The sequence below is a fragment of the Pelophylax lessonae genome, assembly GCF_965119305.1.
Source record: "Pelophylax lessonae genome assembly, chromosome: 13".
Classification (NCBI taxonomy): domain Eukaryota; kingdom Metazoa; phylum Chordata; class Amphibia; order Anura; family Ranidae; genus Pelophylax; species Pelophylax lessonae.
In genome coordinates this window covers 175070773-175090042 of record NC_138780.1, presented here as the reverse complement: position 1 = coordinate 175090042, position 19270 = coordinate 175070773, and the positions used below count along the sequence as shown (strand labels likewise).

At 44.6% G+C, this 19270-nt stretch overlaps 1 protein-coding gene across 1 annotated transcript in view; it reads right to left on the bottom strand.

Annotated features, from left to right (window-relative positions):
• Positions 1–15017: 15017 nt before the first annotated feature.
• LOC309543361 (prostaglandin E2 receptor EP2 subtype-like) overlaps positions 15018–19270 on the bottom strand; it is a 50231-nt gene continuing 45978 nt past the window's right edge. Inside the window, exon 2 of the mRNA XM_082242830.1 lies at positions 15018–15551. Coding sequence (XP_082098956.1) covers positions 15231–15551 — 321 coding nt within the window. The 3' untranslated portion in view covers positions 15018–15230. The remainder of the gene's footprint in view (positions 15552–19270) is intronic.

Here is a 19270-nt window from a genome sequence, read left to right as displayed (position 1 = left end):
TGACCAGAGAAAATGAGAAGATAATTGACAAGCTTCGTGTGCAGCGGACCAGAATGAAAGTGTCTCCGTTTGTTTAGGGAACAAAGTCAGCAGGCTTTGTGATTTTAAAATATTTTTTCCCAGTGAAATCCTGTTTGTGAGTCATTCAGAGTGTTGTTTATTTATCTTACCTATTTAACAATGAAATACCAATTAAAGTGGCAACATTTACTGCAGTAATTTATAAAGTACAAAAAACAGTTCACATCAGGACCTGCCCCTGAGGAGTCTGAAGTGTAGCCTTGCCCCCCATCATCATATTACACATATAATCATGCCACATAATAGGACCAGTTTAGGTGGAAGTTAGTGAAAGCCTATGTGAACCCAAATGTTTGGAAGGCTTTAGACTGGAATTCAGGCACCTAAAGCAAAACTGAAATTCCCACCCCTTTACCATTTGAAAAAAAGTCCCCCCCCCCCCTTTTTAACTTAATTCAGCCATCACATTTTCAACTTCCACTAATTGGGATCAGTCATCAAGCACAGAACTTTGGACCTGCCGCTGACTAGCGCGGCCGTGGCTCTTCCTCATGACATCGTGATGCTGTTGGATTCTTTAGGACCTGTGAGGATCCAATCAATAGAAAGTGTCCATGTCACAAGGCAGGAATGTGGAAATTGGAAGAAGGACCCTCCCACTCTGCAGCAATTGAAGCGATAGTATACTCCAAAAAAAAAGAAAAAAAAAACCCTGCAAGACAAAGGCATAATGAGCTAGTATGCATCGCATGCGTGCGGGGGATTAACTTTCCGGCAACTTCCCGGCAAGGAACTCTGAAGGTCCGGCGGACCTTCAGAGCGCATGCGCCGCTAGCGCCAGCGACTGCATGCAGTGCAAATATCTCCTAAACCGTGCAGATTTAGGAGATATTAATTGTACCTACAGGTAAGCCTTATTATAGGCTTACCTGTAGGTAAAAGTCACAAAAATTGGTATACTACCACTTCAAGTAGGGCTGCGCATCTTCACTTACCTCACGATTTGATGCGATTATGATTATTAGGGTCGCGATTTGATACGATTCGATTCCGCAATGCATCACGATGCATCACGATTATTGCCCAATGCCCATGCCCAGCCCACTGCCCAATGGTTTTCAAAACTTTATAAAAAAAAAAAGAAACAATCAAGCAGTCACAAATGAAAGAATCATTTTTATTTTCATTTGCTTTTAAAGGACACTTCCCTGGACCCTGTCATGGCCTGCAAGCCCTGCATACTTTAGTGCACTTGCACTGCAAACATATAGGAAGGTCTGAAAATGAAAATAGCATAGCAGAGACAGCCAACAACACTAGTATTTACTAGAAGTAACAGTAAAATTAGTAAAAACTGTAGTAGTGCAGTTTACTGCTTCATAAAAGAAAATATTAATATAAGGTCTACCACCTTTTAAAGTACAACTAAAGGCAAAACTTTTTTGATTTGGATAGAGGAGAGGAGATGTATTAGAACAGGGGTGTCCAAACTATGGCCCTAGCCTCTAGCTGTTCAGGAACTACAATTCCCATGAAGCATCTATGACACATCACACAGTCAGACATAACTAGGCATGATTGGAATTGTAGTTCCTGAACATCTGCCATCTGGAGGGCCATAGTTTGGAGTCCATAGCAGTAAAACACTGACAGATGTTCTAATACAGCTGTCTCTGTTGTCCCACGCTGGAGAGATTCACCCCCTCTATTTGTCCTGTGTTTTTATGATTATCATTGTCAAACCCTTGACAGAGTAAATCATCAACTGAAGCTTAAACCTTGAGTAAATCTTTATGGGATCACAAAACACACAACACGATTGTCTGCATCAGAATCATGAGAAAGGTTTGGCATTGGCACTGGTACAACTCAAGGCATATGAGGTTAGGTCAGGTTTGTGTGTATTTGTCATCCAGTAAAGATTTAATCAAGGTTTTACGCTTCAATGTATGATTTAATCTTTCAAGGATGTTCCTTCCTGTACCGTGGCTGGCCTGCCTTCAGTTGTCTAGAATAGATACACTTTTACCTTTTAGTATTTGTTTGGTTGAGGGAACCCCTACACTTGCTATTGCTACAGAGTACAACAGACAGACATGCGTTGCAATAAATTCCAGGTGTGCCATAACATGTCCTCTACAAAACAGAGCACTTCCTGACTAGTAGCAGCAAACATCAAGGTGAACCTGGCAATAGTGCACTGCTGCATAACTTCCATGTTCACCGTGATGTTTGTTTCTCCCTGCAACTGCCAGTCAACTCAAGTGAGTTGATGGCTGCTAGAGGCGAGTTATATAAATATAAGCTTTAAGCTTATAAATTCACTTATGTGAATGGACCATTTTTGAAAACAAGCCATTCTCCATCTCTCCAGTGCCAGAAAAGCTGTAAAAAATATAAAATGTTCCAGGTTCACTGTGATTGTGTTTGCCCCTGCCATTGCCAGTCAACTAAACACACAGTGTGTGTGTGCCGTGACAACTCAAAAGCTTATACGCTTATACGCACTGTGTGTGTTGAGTTAATGCTAGAGCTACGTTATACGCTCTTGAGTTGTCACGACACTCAGTCAGTCACGTTACAGAAAGAAAACCTGCACTGCACTCTACCACGTCGATTACATCTGTAACTGAAGCCAAGCTAGCCAACAAGCCACAATTAGAGGAAGGAAAATCCTTGAGAGAATAAATTGTCAACTGAAGCTTAACCTTGAGGAAATCCTTATGGGGTCACATTCACAAACTCACATAGTAATATTACACAAGAACCCAAAATTTGTGTATTTATTTGTGATCCAATAAGATAAGATTTACTCGAGGTTAAGCTTCAATGTACAAGTTATTTCTCTCAATGATTTTCCTTCCTATAATGCTGGCACCGTGGCTTGGTGTCAGTTGTCTAGAAGAAAATACACTTTAATATTATTTATTTGGTTGAGGGTTAAATGAACCCCTAGACACTTTTAGTGTGAAGCAACGGATTATGGATTGGCAATGGACATTGGACAGGACAATCTTCAAAAACAAACCATCAGTGCCATAAAGCTGTAAAACAACACTGGTGTGACTGGCAGACTGAATTAACTAATTACTAATTCATTAAAAACATGAATTAGTAATTATTGCAGTGCTTAGCATTTGGGAACATGTAAGGTTTTCTGTAAGAACACTAGCTGATCCACATGCTCAGGTTTCAGACTGCTTCTTTTTGCAGTTATAACATCTCCTGCAGTAGAGAAAACCCGCTCTGCAGATACACTTGTACCTGGGATACACAAGTATTGCTTTGACAGCTGAGAGAGGAGGGGAAATATGACCTCATGCTCACGCCACCATTTCAAAGGGTCCTCAGTGAGAGGCAGAGGTGGGGCTTTACAATATTTTTCCATTTCGTCTTCTGCCTTGGCATAGGGGGTCTTAAGTTCTATTGCACCATCAGTGAAAGACTGCCCCACCAAAGTCATGAGCAGCAAAGTTGTGGCTTTTTTTTTGGGAGGAGAATGGCTGTCCTCAATGGGTGTTTCTTCTTCCACAGTTGCTTTTTCCCTGGGCACTTCATCCACATTTGTCCTTCTATTAGATGTAATCTGTGTTTGAACAAAAGATAATAGTATAAGAAGAGCTGAACTGCCTAAGAGTGTGATTCATTCTGATGAGGTGTGGGAAACAGCACGGTAATCCATACAGTTCCACTTCCTACACCGCATCAGTGAATCAGGGCTTAACACACAACACAATGTAGCTGAGCTTCAAGCTGTCTGGGAGGAAACATGATGTAATTCTAATTACCTCCAAAGATGCAGCCTCCTCAGTCACTCGTCTGTATATCTCCGATCTCTCCTCCTCTGTGAGAATAAAAGGCAGTCCTTTAAAGCGAGGATCCAGTGCAGAGGCTGTATGAAGGATCTTCTTCTCTGCCTCACTGCTGTACCTCTTCAGGAGATCTGTTTTGATGGCATTCTTGATCTCGTGGGTCATGGGTGTGTCTCCCATGGTGTCTGTCATGCTCTGGAGCAGTTGTGCATTTAGAGGGGCAATGAGAGACACTGTTGGGTTGCGCTCTTCTGACATCAGCAAGGTTGCATCCTTCATTGGCTTTAATGCACTCACAGCGTCCTCTGCATTTGACACATCTGTTTCATTGAGAGTGCAGAGATCAGACTCTCCTTTTCTGACTTCTGGAGACAGCAAGGTGGCACAAACTGCAGGTTTTTGTTCTAAGAACCTCTCGAACATGTCATATACGCTGTTCCATCTTGTTGGCACATCAGTTATTAGCTTATGATTCTTCAGGCCCAGACATTTCTGTTTCTCTTTTAGACAGTGGCTTTATCTAGTGCTGCGATGAAAGAATGTGGATATTCGTCGCACTCTGGCGAGAAGCCTGGAGAGCGTGGCCCCTTTCATTGCCCGCTGACATGCAAGATTGAGTGTATGGGCAAAACATTTAACATGAGGAAATTTACCAACTTGAGCTGCAACTATCATGTTCGCCATGTTGTCGGTCACAAGCACTACAGATTTATCAGACAGCTGCCATTCTTCCACGACATGAGACAGTAGCTCTGCCAGATGAGCACCTGTGTGAGGCTCATAAATGGCTCTCGTTTGCAACACATGTGACAAGACCTGCCAGTCCTTAGTAACGTAATGTGCCGTTATTGTAACATAGGACTCCGTTGTGACTGAAGTCCATGAATCGCATGTTATTGCGACTCGACTGGCTTGGTTCATTGACGCAAGTACCTGAGCTTTGGTGTTGTGGTAGAGTGCAGGTATAACGTTTTCTGTAAAGTGACTGCGTGACGGGATCTTATAACGTGGCTCTAGCGTCTTCAAAAGATAGCGAAACCCAGGGTTGTCCACAACAGAGTAAGGCTGTAGTTCCTTGGCGATGAAAGCTGCCATAGCTTTGGTTAGTTTCTTCCCTTTTTCACAGTTGGGTGGATAAGTTGACAGTATGGCATCAATTCTTGGCTGATCTGGGTCTAGTAGTCTTTCCTTGGCAGTGGTGGCACTGCTGGTGGCGACAGGTGTTACTAACTCAGAGTGAAAACGGCTAACATGGTTTCTCAAGTTCGTAGTATTCCCTAGGTATTTAATTTTTGTGTGACAGGCTTTACACACAACACAGCGTGTGTCTTCTGCAACTCACGCTTCCCTGTGTGTTCGTAAAAAAAAGCACTTGTAAACTAAGCCGCAACAAGCAAGCAACATCTTTCATAAAATATTACTGTGTGTGTGTCTATCTGTCAGTCCCTTTTATGCATGCACTATTGCACTGAGCCAGAGACCCCCCTTCCCCCACAGCTGCCTGACTGACACTGACAGTCAGAGAGACCCCCCCCCTTCCCCCACAGCTGAGCTGCCTGACAGTGACACTGACAGAGACCCCCCTCCCCCCACAACTGAGCTGACACACTGACAGAGACCTTCCCACACCTTCCCCAATCCCCCACAGCACTGACAGAGACCCCCCTTCCCCAGACCCCCACAGCTGACACTGACAGAGACCCCACCCCCACTGACACTGACAGTTTGAGACCCCCCCAGCCACCGCAGAACACTACCCCCGACCGACCGTCCCCTGTCCCAGGTCCCCCCCATCACAGACATCCCCCCCAGAGATACAGAGAGACCCCCATGATAAATATAATTATTCGTTCTGACTTAACATACCTGCTGTGTGACTGTGAGGGTTGTTGTGCACTGCATTGCAGAGGAGGACAGGTGCTCTGCTCTCTGGGCTCCAGTGGCTGGCTGGCATGTGGCTTGGCGGCTGGGCCTGGGACGACCACGGTGAGGCGGGCGGCGCTGGCTGGCTGCGATGGGGACGCTTGGTGCTCCAGGTCCTAGATGGCTGCAACACTCGGGGCTCCTGTGTGGACTGGCTTCGCTGGCTGGCTTCTTGGCTGCAAGGCCGCAGGTAAGACGCTGATACACGCGGGGATGTTCTTGCTGCGCCTCGGCCCGGGGGCCAAAGAGAGGGAAGTGGAGGGGCGGAGCCTTTTTATTAAGCTCCCGCACTATTCCACCAATCAGCTGTGTTCTTGTGACTTCCCGCACTAATCCACCAATCAGCTGTGTTCTTGTGACGTTTTTCTCCCAAGCGCGATAGGGCGTGGCCACGGCTGATGGCGTCATTTTCTAATCGATGTTGACGACACCCCGAATCGATGCAGAATCGCGAAGGGTCGCATCGCAATGCATCGATCCGACGATTATATTCCGCAGGCCTAACTTCAAGAGAGGATTTGGGACCTAAGATATCACATGGCCACAGATTTATGTTAGTATTTGGGGCATTCCTTAGGATTTTGTTAAAACTTGACCCAGGGATAAGTTAGAAAGGGGTGGGGGCAACTTTTTTTTTTATGGCAGGGGGTCCCTGGCAAGAACATAGCTTTTAAATAAATAAAAATAGAGCTATTTTCTGTTAAAAAAAAAAAAAAAGCTAATAAATGTCTTAAAACACTTAAAACAATTTATTCAGTGGTCATGTGACTCTATATCTTGCTTTTCTAATGTGGTCACCAAGACTGTGTGTGGTAAAAGCCAAAGCATCCAACCATTGTTAAAATGCCAGTTTCCCCAATGACAAATCCCATCACTTCGGCTCAGGCAGAAAGGCATTGCTGCTTAAAAATGGGAATCTGCAGGAAAGCATTGCATCAGCACTATGTCCTACAGTCCCAATGCTGGGGCATGTACAGCAGGCTGACCACTTCTGTAGTATTACAAACCTTTTGTTAGTGTTGTCAATTGTTAAAACAAAGAGCCACATACTGGCAGGATCAACAGGAATTTACATACACTTATGAAACAGATGATGAAAAAATGCACTGGAATATTAGCAGACAAAAAGTAATACACATTACAGTTCATGGTTTGGGTATACAAATACTCTCCATTAACCTGCTAGAATTTTATTTTAGCTTTTTTTCGGGGCTGTGGAGAAAATTGGACCTGTTGGGAAAATTTAAAGTAGGACAAGCGGTATCCATTGAGTTACACATCACTATGTACAGCTGTGCCTGGGAGCAGTGTCTCTATCTCTCTCTCTTTTCACAGGACAGAGAGCTAACAGTGGGAGCCCATTGCCTCCTGCTGCTGGTAAATCCTGTGATGAGGAGCAGAGTGGGGGCTGAGCCACGCTGTTTGTGTCTATGGATGCAGGCAGTGAGGTTAAGGATCGAGCCCACACGTGTATCCCCCATAGGAAGAGGAGGAGCCAGGAGTGCCGGTGGGGGACCCCAGAAGAGGAGATTTGAGGTTTGCACAGAGCAGGTAAGTATGACATGTTTATTATTTTTTTTTTTTTAAATCCGAAGGTTTTGATTTACTTTAAAGTGGTATCAGGGATCTGGAAGCATCATGTTCAGCTACTGCCAAAAATCTTGACATACTTAGTCAAAAGAAGTATGATTTTGATACCAAGAGACATGGTGTTTGGTGTAAAAACAAATTCAGTTCAATAAATGAACTGGGCCAAATCTGAGATGTGATATTGTGCTTTCCAAAGCCACGGGCCTAATACACCCCCCTCCCCCCACCCCCATCCCCTTTTCAGCTATAGCAGACCCTTCACTTTTCTGGTACGGTTTTATAACTAGGTTTTGGAATGTGTCAGTGAGAATTTGGGCCCATTTAGCCAAAAGAGCATTTGTGAAGTGGGTACCAAAAGTACATTGAACAACCAAACAAACTCCCAAGATGAAAGGCAAAAAGGCACCAATCTCCCGGGTGGGGAGATTTCTTCACAGGAATCTTTAACCACTTGCCGACCAGCCGATGCAGTTATATAGCGGAAGGTTCCAGCGAATCACCGTACCTGTATGGCCGTTGGCAGGAGCAATCCTGGGGGCGCACGTGCACCGCCCCAATTCGCCACAGGTAAAGCTGATGCATGGGGCATACGGCTGCGATTGCCGCCGGGCACCAGCGATCTCTCCCTGTGAACGGTGGTCTTCTGATGTAAACACAGCAGACCGTTGTTCTCTCAGTAATCAACACAGGGCTCCTGTGTTCCTCCAATTTAGAAACACAGGTCCCTATGTTGATTCCATAAGCCCATCCCACTCACAGCTAGAAAATACCACCTAGGCTTACATTCAACCCTTTGATCACCCCTGGTGTTAACCCCTTCCCTGCCAGTGTCATTAGTACAGTAACAGTGCAAATTGTTAGCACTGATTACTGTAGTAATGTCACTGTGCCCCCCCCCCCAAAAAGTGTCAAAAATGTCAGTTGGTGTCCGATCTGTCCGCCGCAATGTCGCAGTCTTGCTAAAAATCGCAGATCACCGCCATTACTAGTAAAATATATGAATAAATAAATAAAAATTACCTAAATCTTTCCCCTAGTTTGTAGACTCGGTAACTTTTGCGCGAACCAATCAGTATAAACTTATTGGGATTTTTTTTTAACCAAAAATACGTGCCAGAATACAAATTGGCCTAAAAGGATGAAAAAATTAGATTTTTAATTTTTTTATTGGGAATGTTTTATAGCAGAAAGTAAAATATATTGTTTGTTTTTTTCTTGTTAGTTTTTTCAAAATTGTCGCTTTTTTTTGTTTATAGCGCAGAAAATAATAATCGCACAGGTGATCAAATACCACCAAAAGAAAGATCTAGTTGTGGGGAAAAAAGGACAATGGGGGAAAATGTTCCGGTCCAGAAGTGGTTAAGATAACACAGGAAGCTACTGTACTGGATTGCCCTTTTAATTATTCAAAACAGACATAAGAAAAACACTTAACAAAATAATTGATTTAATATATTTTATTACAAAATTCAAACAATAAACACAAGTTGTATTTAATTAAATAAAATTTGTCCCTTGCTATACATATCATTGAAATATCCGTCCATAGATAGATTGGAATGTAAGTGCATTTAACATACATCGAGTGTCAGGTGATATTGGTTCCTCCATAAAATAACAGTTGTAAACACATTTTTGGAATATAATCAAAACACAAAATAGAGCATTCCTACATCATAAGGCATCTTTTTTGTTTTTTGTTTTGCACCAGTAGAGAAAGTTAATAAAGTCATTGCTCACATCTTGGAATGAGAAGAAATTTTTCAGAACTTGTATTACTCATGAAATTACCAATTTTATATTTACCAAAATGTTGCTGAAATTGGCCTTACATTTCATCATGTGGACCGATTAGGTGAAACATGCTTGGAAAAAAATTCATAATAAAAACAAAGCTAAGAGCATCTAAGGCTGGACAAATGGGGATCAGTTTTCTTTTTAATCAGCCAGCAGATGATCGAGAAAAAAAACAAAAACTGAACGGATTCCCATATCTACTTAAGCGAGGATGGAGGAATCCTCTCCAGTGCACTATTGTATTCTGATAGCACAAACTCGTCTGCTGTCAGAATACACTGATTGGCTGCAGCGCTGATCGACAAAAAATTCCCATCAAGCCAGTTTGAGAGACGTTGATCATTGGATCGGTTTCTCTAGAAATGGAATGGCCATAGATGGATCTAAATCGGTCCGGTCCCTGCTGAACTGGCCAAATATTGATCCATCTAAGGCCAGCTTTAGGCTGAAACTTTTTTTTTCTCCTTTTGGATGAAGCAGAGAAGGGTTAAATGCATTCATTTCCTGTACTGTAACACCAGCAGAAAGTGAAAATAAAGCAGGCCATTGATTTGATTTTCTTTCCCTCCACTGACTGTGTTATTGGGGGAATGCCTACTGTGTTCTGCTGGGGGGGGGGGGACAGGAGCCTTCCCAGCTGGCAGAACACAGCGATTACTGCTAGCGGATATAGCCATCAGCAGTAATCACATGTAAAAAATCTGACAGGCTGATTGGATCGACTTGGGTACAATCAGCCTGCCTATAGATGGATTTAATCTTGGATCGAATTTCGGTATATGGCCAGGTTAAATTTATCCAAAGTGTCGGAAAACCTCTTATAATTGTCACTGGAACAAGCGCCCCTATTGAAAAATTTTCTGAGAATTCCCATTCCAAAGACAACTCAAGAATTTTGATTTTCCAATACTCTGTCCCAGTGACAATGGCCACTGGGGAAAGCCAGAGAGGGGAACATAGCAGGGACACAGCCAGTAACAAAAAAGGGACCGGGGTTGTAATCCTTCGCCACATCCAAAACCAAAAAGGAAAAAAAATAACATTTTATTGGCATTATGTACACATTAATGCCAATCCTAAAGATAGCCCCAGCTTTTACAGTTGTTTCTAACAAACCCATTGAACGTTATGTCAGTGCTGACATGGAGACCACATGACTTTGTTAAACAACTCGAAGTGTACCTAGAAAAAAATTATTTAAAGCCCATTTGAACCCTCATGACTTATTACTATAATGCAGTCAGACGGCATATATACTGTAAGAATGTAATAGAGACAGAGGGCCCAAAAAAATGTATACACACTTCAACATGAAAAATATATGCATAACACTTTCAGTACTAGATTTATATAAATATCAAAGGGTAGCTGTAAGTCATGTTTGAATTATGCAATCACATTAGAGGCTCAAAGTGGTCACGGGAGCATCCACACACTTGTTTTCATGCTCTGCATGATGTTTCTATTTCTTCCCGTAGTGCAGTCAGTATAGGTGGTTTTCTATGGTACACCACATCCTTTAGTGTTCCCCACAGATAGAAATTGAGCGGTGTTAAGTCCAGGGAACGTGGAGAAAATTCAACAGCACCTCTATGTCCTATCCAACAGGTTGTATACATTTTTTGGGCCCTGTATGCTGTTTTGTTTTGTTTGTTTCTTTTTACACTGCTGTCACAGCAGCAGTGCAGCAATGGTTATGCATAAAGGTAAAAAAAACCCTCTGTGTACAGCAGCTCCCCCTAATACTTACCTGAGCCCCTCTTGATCCAGCGATTTCCACAAGAGCATTGCCTCTCTGTGGACTTGCATTCCTGATTGGCTTTTGGCAGCAGCAGGAGCCATTGGTACTGCTGCTGTCAATCAGCCAGTGAGCCAATCAGGAAACAGTGGGGCCAAGCCACGGCTCCGTGTGTGAATGGATACACAGAGCCATGGGTCAGGAGCACACCTGCTCGGGTGCCCCCACAGAAAGCTGCTTGCTGTGGGGGCACCTGGAAGGGGGGAGGAGCCAGGAGCGATGACATGTGACCCGAGAAGAGGAGGATCTGGGCTGCTCTGGGGAAAACCACTGCACAGAGCAGGTAAGTATAACATGTTTGTTATGTATAAAAAACAAGACATTAATACCACTTTAATCAACAGTGCTGCTGCTCAGGGAGCAGTGGCGCCCCGTCCATTGGGGGCGCAGGGGCGCCGCCCCCCCATCTATGCAACGGCCCCCTAATCTACATGCAGGGCATCGGATGCATGGATTCCAATGGGGTTTTTTTTTTTTTAAAAGCACGTGATTAGCCAGGGGCTCTAATAGGCTTCAAAAAAGTGTGGTCTCAGGGGGGAAAGAGCACTGCACCCTGAGCCGACCCAGTTGTGTGACAATAGCGAATGAATATTTGCTATTGTCACACAGATTCTTCTCCTGGCCAATCAGGAAGCGGGTCCTGAGACCCGTTTCCTGATTGGCTGAAAGGAGAAGCCATGCCATTGGCCAAGAAGGAGGAGGAGGAGGGAGGAGATGCAGGAGACTAAGGGGGAAGTAGCTGCTGCCGCCGCTGCTACTGCCTACCCTCCCTCCACATGTCCAGGGTGAGTGAGTCGGCAACTGGGAGGGGTTATGGTGTGCGGGCTAGTGTGGCCTGCGTCAATTTTGCAAAAATAACAATATTTTTCACATTTTTTTATATGAAATTCCCCAAAAAAAAGTAAAAATCAAAATTTTTTAACATTTTCGGCCAATTTGTTTTATGCTACATATGTTTGGTAAAAAAAAAACACAAAAAGCGTATTTTGATTGGTTTGTGCAAAAGTTATCGCGTTTACTAACAAAGGGAAAGATTTTTGGCATTTTTGTTGTTTTTTTTTAACGCGTAATGGCGGCGATCTGCGATTTTTTTGTGGGACTGCGACATTGCGGTGGACAGATCGGACCCTTGACTGACATTTTTGACACTTTTGGGGTTACCAGTGACATTTCTACAGTAATCAGTGCTATATATATGCACTGTTACTGTAAAAATACACTGGCAGTGAAGGGGTTAACTTTATTTGAGAGGGAGGGGCTGTGTGTGTCCCTAGGAGCGTGATTCTAACTGTGATTGGCTGTGGCTTGAGGTGTAGGAACAATGATCAACGGTCCTACATAGTAGAACCGAATGATCAGTGTTTCTACACAGGGGAGAATGACAGGCGGCTTGTTTACACAGCCTACCTGCCTTTCTCCCTCTCCCCCGAAGATCGCCGAGTGACCGGCGGACATCGGGTCCACCGGTCACACGCACGGGGGGGTCCGTGACCACGCGGGAGCAGGAGCGCGCCGCCGGCGGCACGCGCTCGCTCCCCAGAGCCTCACAGGCTAGTGACGTACCGATACGTCACTCAGCCTGTGAGGGGCTGACCGCCGCAGTATATGTACTTGCGGCAGTCGGCAAGCGGTTAACTGATGAACTGAACAGACCTAATGTGTGAAAGGGGTCTTACTCTGAAAGGAAAAAAAAAAAAAGTTGCCTTAACCGCTTAGTTAAGGTTAGCTAAATGGCTAGTTAAATGTGTTAGCTGGAGTTCTGCTTGAATTTGATAGTCAAGTCTATCCAAAGATGCTAGTGTATTTAAACTCCAACCAGATTGACAATACTCCTCTATTGAGTGGAACCACCCTAAAACAGGAATTATGTTACTGGCTGGATCATCAGATGAAAAAAAAGGCTGGAAAAAGAAACCCAGCAGCCTTTTTTAAGGTCTGGTAAGCTGTAAAAGATTGTTCTTGGGTTCAGATACGCATGAAAAAAAAGTTAAAGAAAACGTGCCTCTATAACCCTGAGAAGCCATTTCAAGCTTAATGTATCCTTAAGCCTGCGGTCACACCAGGTACGCCATTTAAAGTTTGACTTCAGCACTACTTCAAGTGTAATTCCACCCATTTTTGTGTTTATTAAAAGTCAGCAGCTACAAAAAGTGTAGCTGCTGACTTTTAATGAACACACACTCACCTGTCCCACGGTCCGACTTTGCGGCCGGCGAGAACCTCAGTTCTCTCCCTCTTCTCCCTGCGGCGCTGGCGTCATTAGTGTGTGACAGCTTGCGGTTTCACAGCCGGGTGTGCACTGCATGTCCTGAGTGGACGGGCAATCTTGTGGGACCTCTGACATGTCCCAGAAGAGTGCAGGGAGGGAGGGGGAGAGGAGAACTTTTGCTTGAGCCGCCAAGGCAACCCGAGTGGAAGTGGGAGCGGGTACCTGTCAAACATAGGTACCCCCCCCCCCCAAAAAAAAAAACATGCCAAATGTGGCATGCCAGGGGGTCAGGGGGCCTTAAAGCGGAAGTTCCCCTTTTGGGTGGAGATCCTCTTTCAGCACTACTTCTGTTAGATTTGTTAGGATTTGATAAGACTTCAGTGAGAGGGGCTGTCCATGTCACAGTGAACAGTGATGTTATGAACAAAAGTTTAATTAGCAAAGGGTTAATATTTAACTTTTTTTCAGGGCTCAAGCAGTGCTGATATAGACACAGATATGATTTGCAGCACGATTTACAATTATTGTATGACAGTAAAATCATGCCGAAGTCCTGAAACAGTAATACATAAACTACTTCTCAAATTGTACTACTTGAAATCGTATCTATTAAGACACAGCCATAGAAACACATTAGATGCTACTTCAGGTACGATTTGTAAATCCAATGTCGTGCCTGAAGTTGTACTGGTGTGACTGAGGGCTTAAACCAACCAAAATCACCTTAATTCTTCATTTTTGCCTTTCCAATTGCCTTCAATAGATTTAGCCAAAATGAAGGCCTCTTGATCCTCTTGGGAAAGAGAGCCTTGACTGATGGGGCATGGCCAGGAAAGTTCAGCCCTTTGGGGGGGGGGAGTCATTGCAGAGGTGGTCGCAGTAGATTGGTCAGCAGGACGAGGGGTCGGGCCTGAGCTCAATAAAAGTTGTTCTCCCCATGGTATGCTGGGTCTTTTGGATGCAACGCATGGAGGAAAAGCTGACCACCCTCTTTTTTGATGGTATGTCACAGCTTTAGCGGCAGTTTTTTTGACCTTGCCAGTAATAAATCTTGGTAATGGGCTATGCCCTTGACTGGACGTTGAAGTTAGTCTGTCCAGCACTTATGGTAAGGACAGGCCCCATTTTGGAATTGATTGTTACACGTGCTCACAGTGCAACTGTGGACGGCACTGGTTTAAAGTGTTAGCATGGTCTGTGTTGGAAATTAAATAAAGCTGTGGCCTTGTCCTTTCCAATTAAATTGTTGTAAAGGCCCGTACACACGTAGCGATTGTCGGCCGTAAATATTCGGCCAGCGTCCGATTGGCCGATTGTCGGCTTGTTAGTATGATGCTTCCGACAACCGACTGCGACTTTTCGGCCGAACAGAATCTTGTGTGCAGGCTTTAAAATTTTTGTTGGCCAACACCAGAACGGCCGATTGTTCCTCAGCCAGTACAGAATTCGGCCGACAAACAGCAGATGAGCAAGACTGGGCATGCTCAGAGAACAAAAACACACGGAAAGTTAACCATCACATGGCATCACTTCTGCAGTCAGCTGTTGTTGGCCGACAAAATTCGTGTGCAGTCTTTAGCACTTTTCAACCGACAGGACAGCACCGGACAAAAGACGGCCGATCGTTCGGCCGACAATCGCTATGTGTGTACGAGGCTTTAGTGTGGTGTTTTCTACTGGGGAGAGAGCAAGGGAGTTTCATATGTTAAGTTGGTTTTCCTAGGCATATGCGCCTCATCAGTCATGATCATTTTTGAAGACTTTTTGGTGAAGAGAAACCTCTTAATTTAGCTTATCACTACTAGCTGTGGAAACAGCCAAGCAACACCATCATTAACAGGGTGCCAAACTGCGGTGTTTTTGGTGTAGAGTTAAACCATATGTCATGGTCTTTCTTTATGCCCTACTGTCCACAGGTATCTGCCGAGTAGATTCCATGTTTTCATATCATTCCCATACAGAGAATTTTACAACTTTGACCAACTTTAGTCAGAATCTACTTCTGTAAGTGCTCAAATGCCTTCTGAAGTGCTTTTCGGATGCAATTTGCATCTATCCTCTTAGACAAAAATAATTGTTCCTATGTGTCTGTTTTTTCTCCCCATGCAATCTTATCCCCATCGACTAAACCCTTCTCCTGAGCACTCCCATACGTAGTTTCTATATTTATCTTGGTGTTCGTTGTTAGATGAGTATTGAGAGAAGGGAAGTTTGAGATACTCTTGTTCTTGAAAGATGTCTGGCAGCATATAACTGAACGCATCACCCTGAGAACGGAGGGTCGCAGGACAGTGAAAATCCACGGGTCTATAATAGAATTCACAGAAAGGAATCGGAGTGCTAAAAGGTCCAGTGTGTCTTCACCTTTGTCACCGGCAGCTCTGTTGATGTATGCCCTGATCTGCAAAACAAGTAAAACACAACAGTGGCATTAAAAATTGGCAGTTTGGAAAGAAAAAATAAAACGTTATTTATCACAAATGTCCGTGAAAGTTTATATTTATGCATGATATTTCACAGCTAGTAGTAGCTGGTCATATTTACCTGGACTTGTAAAGTGTGTGTATAGCCAAAACTTTTTTATTTTATTTATTTTTTCTAGTTTTGAATAGAAAAGGGAAAAGGGTGTCTTTTTTTTTTTTGATAGTTGGGTTTCCATTCCTGTCTTGGAGATGCAAGAGAATGTGAGGGGAAGTCTACACAAAGTGAGGGACATTTTCATGATTCTCAGCAAGATCGTTGTCAGAAAAACTTTTGTATCCGTAAGAAGACAGTGACAGTTCTAAAACTTAGGACTGTTCATCAATTTTCTGTCTCGGGTACTATGGTCACCAAGACAAATGAAAGGGTAAATTCAACCAGTGGGGATATAGACTTCAGTAAAAACTTGGCAGAGGGTTTAGCCTTTCTCTCCTTAACAAAAACAAAAACAGTCTGATTTACACTATCTGCATTGTAAAGTGTTGGGTATGGGCGGGGTTCTTGTCAGTGGTGCAAACAAACAAAAAAGGAGGCGCAAACGTCTAGTGCATTACCTTTTGACATCTTTAAAAAATTTTATTAAAAAGTCAAAAACATACTCACAAAACATGAAGAATAAAATAGCATATCACATATCGACTCCTATGTGGAATAGAACACGTCCCTGTGCTTGGACTCCTATGTGGAGTAGGACACGTCCCTGTGCTTGGACTCCTATGTGGAGTAGGACACATCCCTGTGCTTGGATTCCTATGTGGAGTAGGACACGTCACTGTGCTTGGACTCCTTTGTGGAGGAGGACACGTCCCTGTGCTTGGACTCCTATGTGGAGTAGGACACATCCCTGTGCTTGGACTCCTTTGTGGAGGAGGACACGTCCCTGTGCTTGGACTCCTATGTGGAGTAGGACACGTCCCTGTGCTTGGACTCCTATGTGGAGTAGGACACGTCCCTGTGCTTGGACTCCTATGTGGAGTAGGACACATCCCTGTGCTTGGACTCCTTTGTGGAGGAGGACACAACCCTGTGCTTGGACTCCTATGTGGAGTAGGACACGTCCCTGTGCTTGGACTCCTATGTGGAGTAGGACACGTCCCTGTGCTTGGACTCCTTTGTGGAGGAGGACACGTCCCTGTGCTTGGACTCCTTTGTGGAGTAGGACACATCCCTGTGCTTGGACTCCTATGTGGAGTAGGACACATCCCTGTGCTTGAACTCCTTTGTGGAGGAGGACACGTCCCTGTGCTTGGACTACTATGTGGAGTAGGACACGTCCCTGTGCTTGGACTCCTTTGTGGAGGAGGACACGTCTCTGTGCTTGGACTCCTTTGTGGAGTAGGACACATCCCTGTGCTTGGACTCCTTTGTAGAGGAGGACACGTCCCTGTGCTTGGACTCCTTTGTGGAGTAGGACACGTCCCTGTGCTTGGACTCCTATGTGGAGTAGGACACATCCCTGTGCTTGGACTCCTTTGTGGAGGAGGACACGTCCCTGTGCTTGGACTCCTATCTGGAGTAGGACACGTCCCTGTGCTTGGACTCCTATGTGGAGTAGGACACGTCCCTGTGCTTGGACTCCTATCTGGAGTAGGACACGTCCCTGTGCTTGGACTCCTATCTGGAGTAGGACACGTCCCTGTGCTTGGACTCCTTTGTGGAGGAGGACACGTCCCTGTGCTTGGACTCCTATGTGTAGGACACGTCACTGTGCTTGGACTCCTATCTGGAGTAGGACACGTCCCTATGCTTGGACTCCTATGTGGAGTAGGACACATCCCTGTGCTTGGACTCCTATGTGGAGTAGGACACATCCCTGTGCTTGGACTCCTTTGTGGAGGAGGACACGTCCCTGTGCTTGGACTCCTATCTGGAGTAGGACACGTCCCTGTGCTTGGACTCCTTTGTGGAGGAGGACACGTCCCTGTGCTTGGACTCCTATCTGGAGTAGGACACGTCCCTGTGCTTGGACTCCTATCTGGAGTAGGACACGTCCCTGTGCTTGGACTCCTTTGTGGAGGAGGACACGTCCCTGTGCTTGGACTCCTTTGTGGAGTAGGACACGTCCCTGTGCTTGGACTCCTCTGTGGAGTAGGACACGTCCCTGTGCTTGGACTCCTTTGTGGAGGAGGACACGTCCCTGTGCTTGGACTCCTATGTGGAGTGGGACACATCCCTGTGCTTGGACTCCTATGTGGAGTAGGACACGTCCCTGTGCTTGGACTCCTTTGTGGAGGAGGACACATCCCTGTGCTTGGACTCCTATGTGGAGTAGGACACGTCACTGTGCTTGGACTCCTATCTGGAGTAGGACATGTCCCTATGCTTGGACGCCTTTGTGGAGGAGGACACGTCCCAGTGCTTGGACTCCTATGTGGAGTAGGACACATCCCTGTGCTTGGACTCCTATGTGGAGTAGGACACATCCCTGTGCTTGGACTCCTATGTGGAGTAGGACACGTCCCTGTGCTTGGACTCCTTTGTGGAGGAGGACACGTCCCTGTGCTTGGACTCCTATGTGTAGGACACGTCACTGTGCTTGGACTCCTATCTGGAGTAGGACACGTCCCTATGCTTGGACGCCTTTGTGGAGGAGGACACGTCCCTGTGCTTGGACTCCTATGTGGAGTAGGACACATCCCTGTGCTTGGACTCCTATGTGGAGTAGGACACGTCCCTGTGCTTGGACTCCTATGTGGAGTAGGACACGTCCCTGTGCTTGGACTGCTAATGCGTTTTGGGAGACAAGTTCCCTTCCCATATGCAATTTTATTCTTCATGTTTTGTGAGTATGTTTTTGGCTTTTCAATAACATTTTTTAAAGGTGTCAAAAGGTAATGCACTCGACGTTTGCGCCTCCTTTTTTGTTTGTTTGAAGTATTCTGTAATTTCCGCACTTGAGGAGAGCAGTACGCCTATGGTTCCTAACTACGTGAGCGCTTGGGTTTATAGAGATCCTTTTCAATGGCACCTTTTGCTTTTAAAGCATAGTTCACTGTTCACTTTTTTTTTTTCTTACCTTTATTGAAATGTCAAAGCGTAACATTTCATTTATACGTATGCACCGCAGATTAGCTCACCTACTAAACCATATCGAAACTATCAATGGCCTGCGGTCAGTAAGAGCCATGTTGTGTCTGGGCCTGCCCTTCTATTAGCGAGGAGGAGCGACCACACGAAATTTCAAATTAGAATTTTTTCACATGTATGACTCTATTGGAACTGCACAAATTCTTAGCTATTTTTCTATAGAAAAAGTATAGTTTTTCTAAAATTGCATTAGAGATGATTTCATTTTTTTTTCTTTACTGTTTGCTTTTTTACTACGAATACATTTAGCATGTCAAGTGGTATATGTTTTACAGGAAATAGCAAAAATAACTTATTCTGCAACCTTCCCTGTAAAGCTGGAATTTGAAAATTATGCAGCAAAGTGCTAGTGTTTGGGTCTTACTTCATCATGAATAAATAACGAGGGTGATTCATTTTTCCTACTTTACAACATCTGCACAGGAACCACTTTGCGGTCCTAAAAGCACCATTCTGAGGCCTGAAATTAGCCATAAAGCTAATTCTGGTCAATCTTTAAACCATCTACATGGTCTCAGGCAGGGCCATCTTTAACGCGGGGATAAAGGGGAA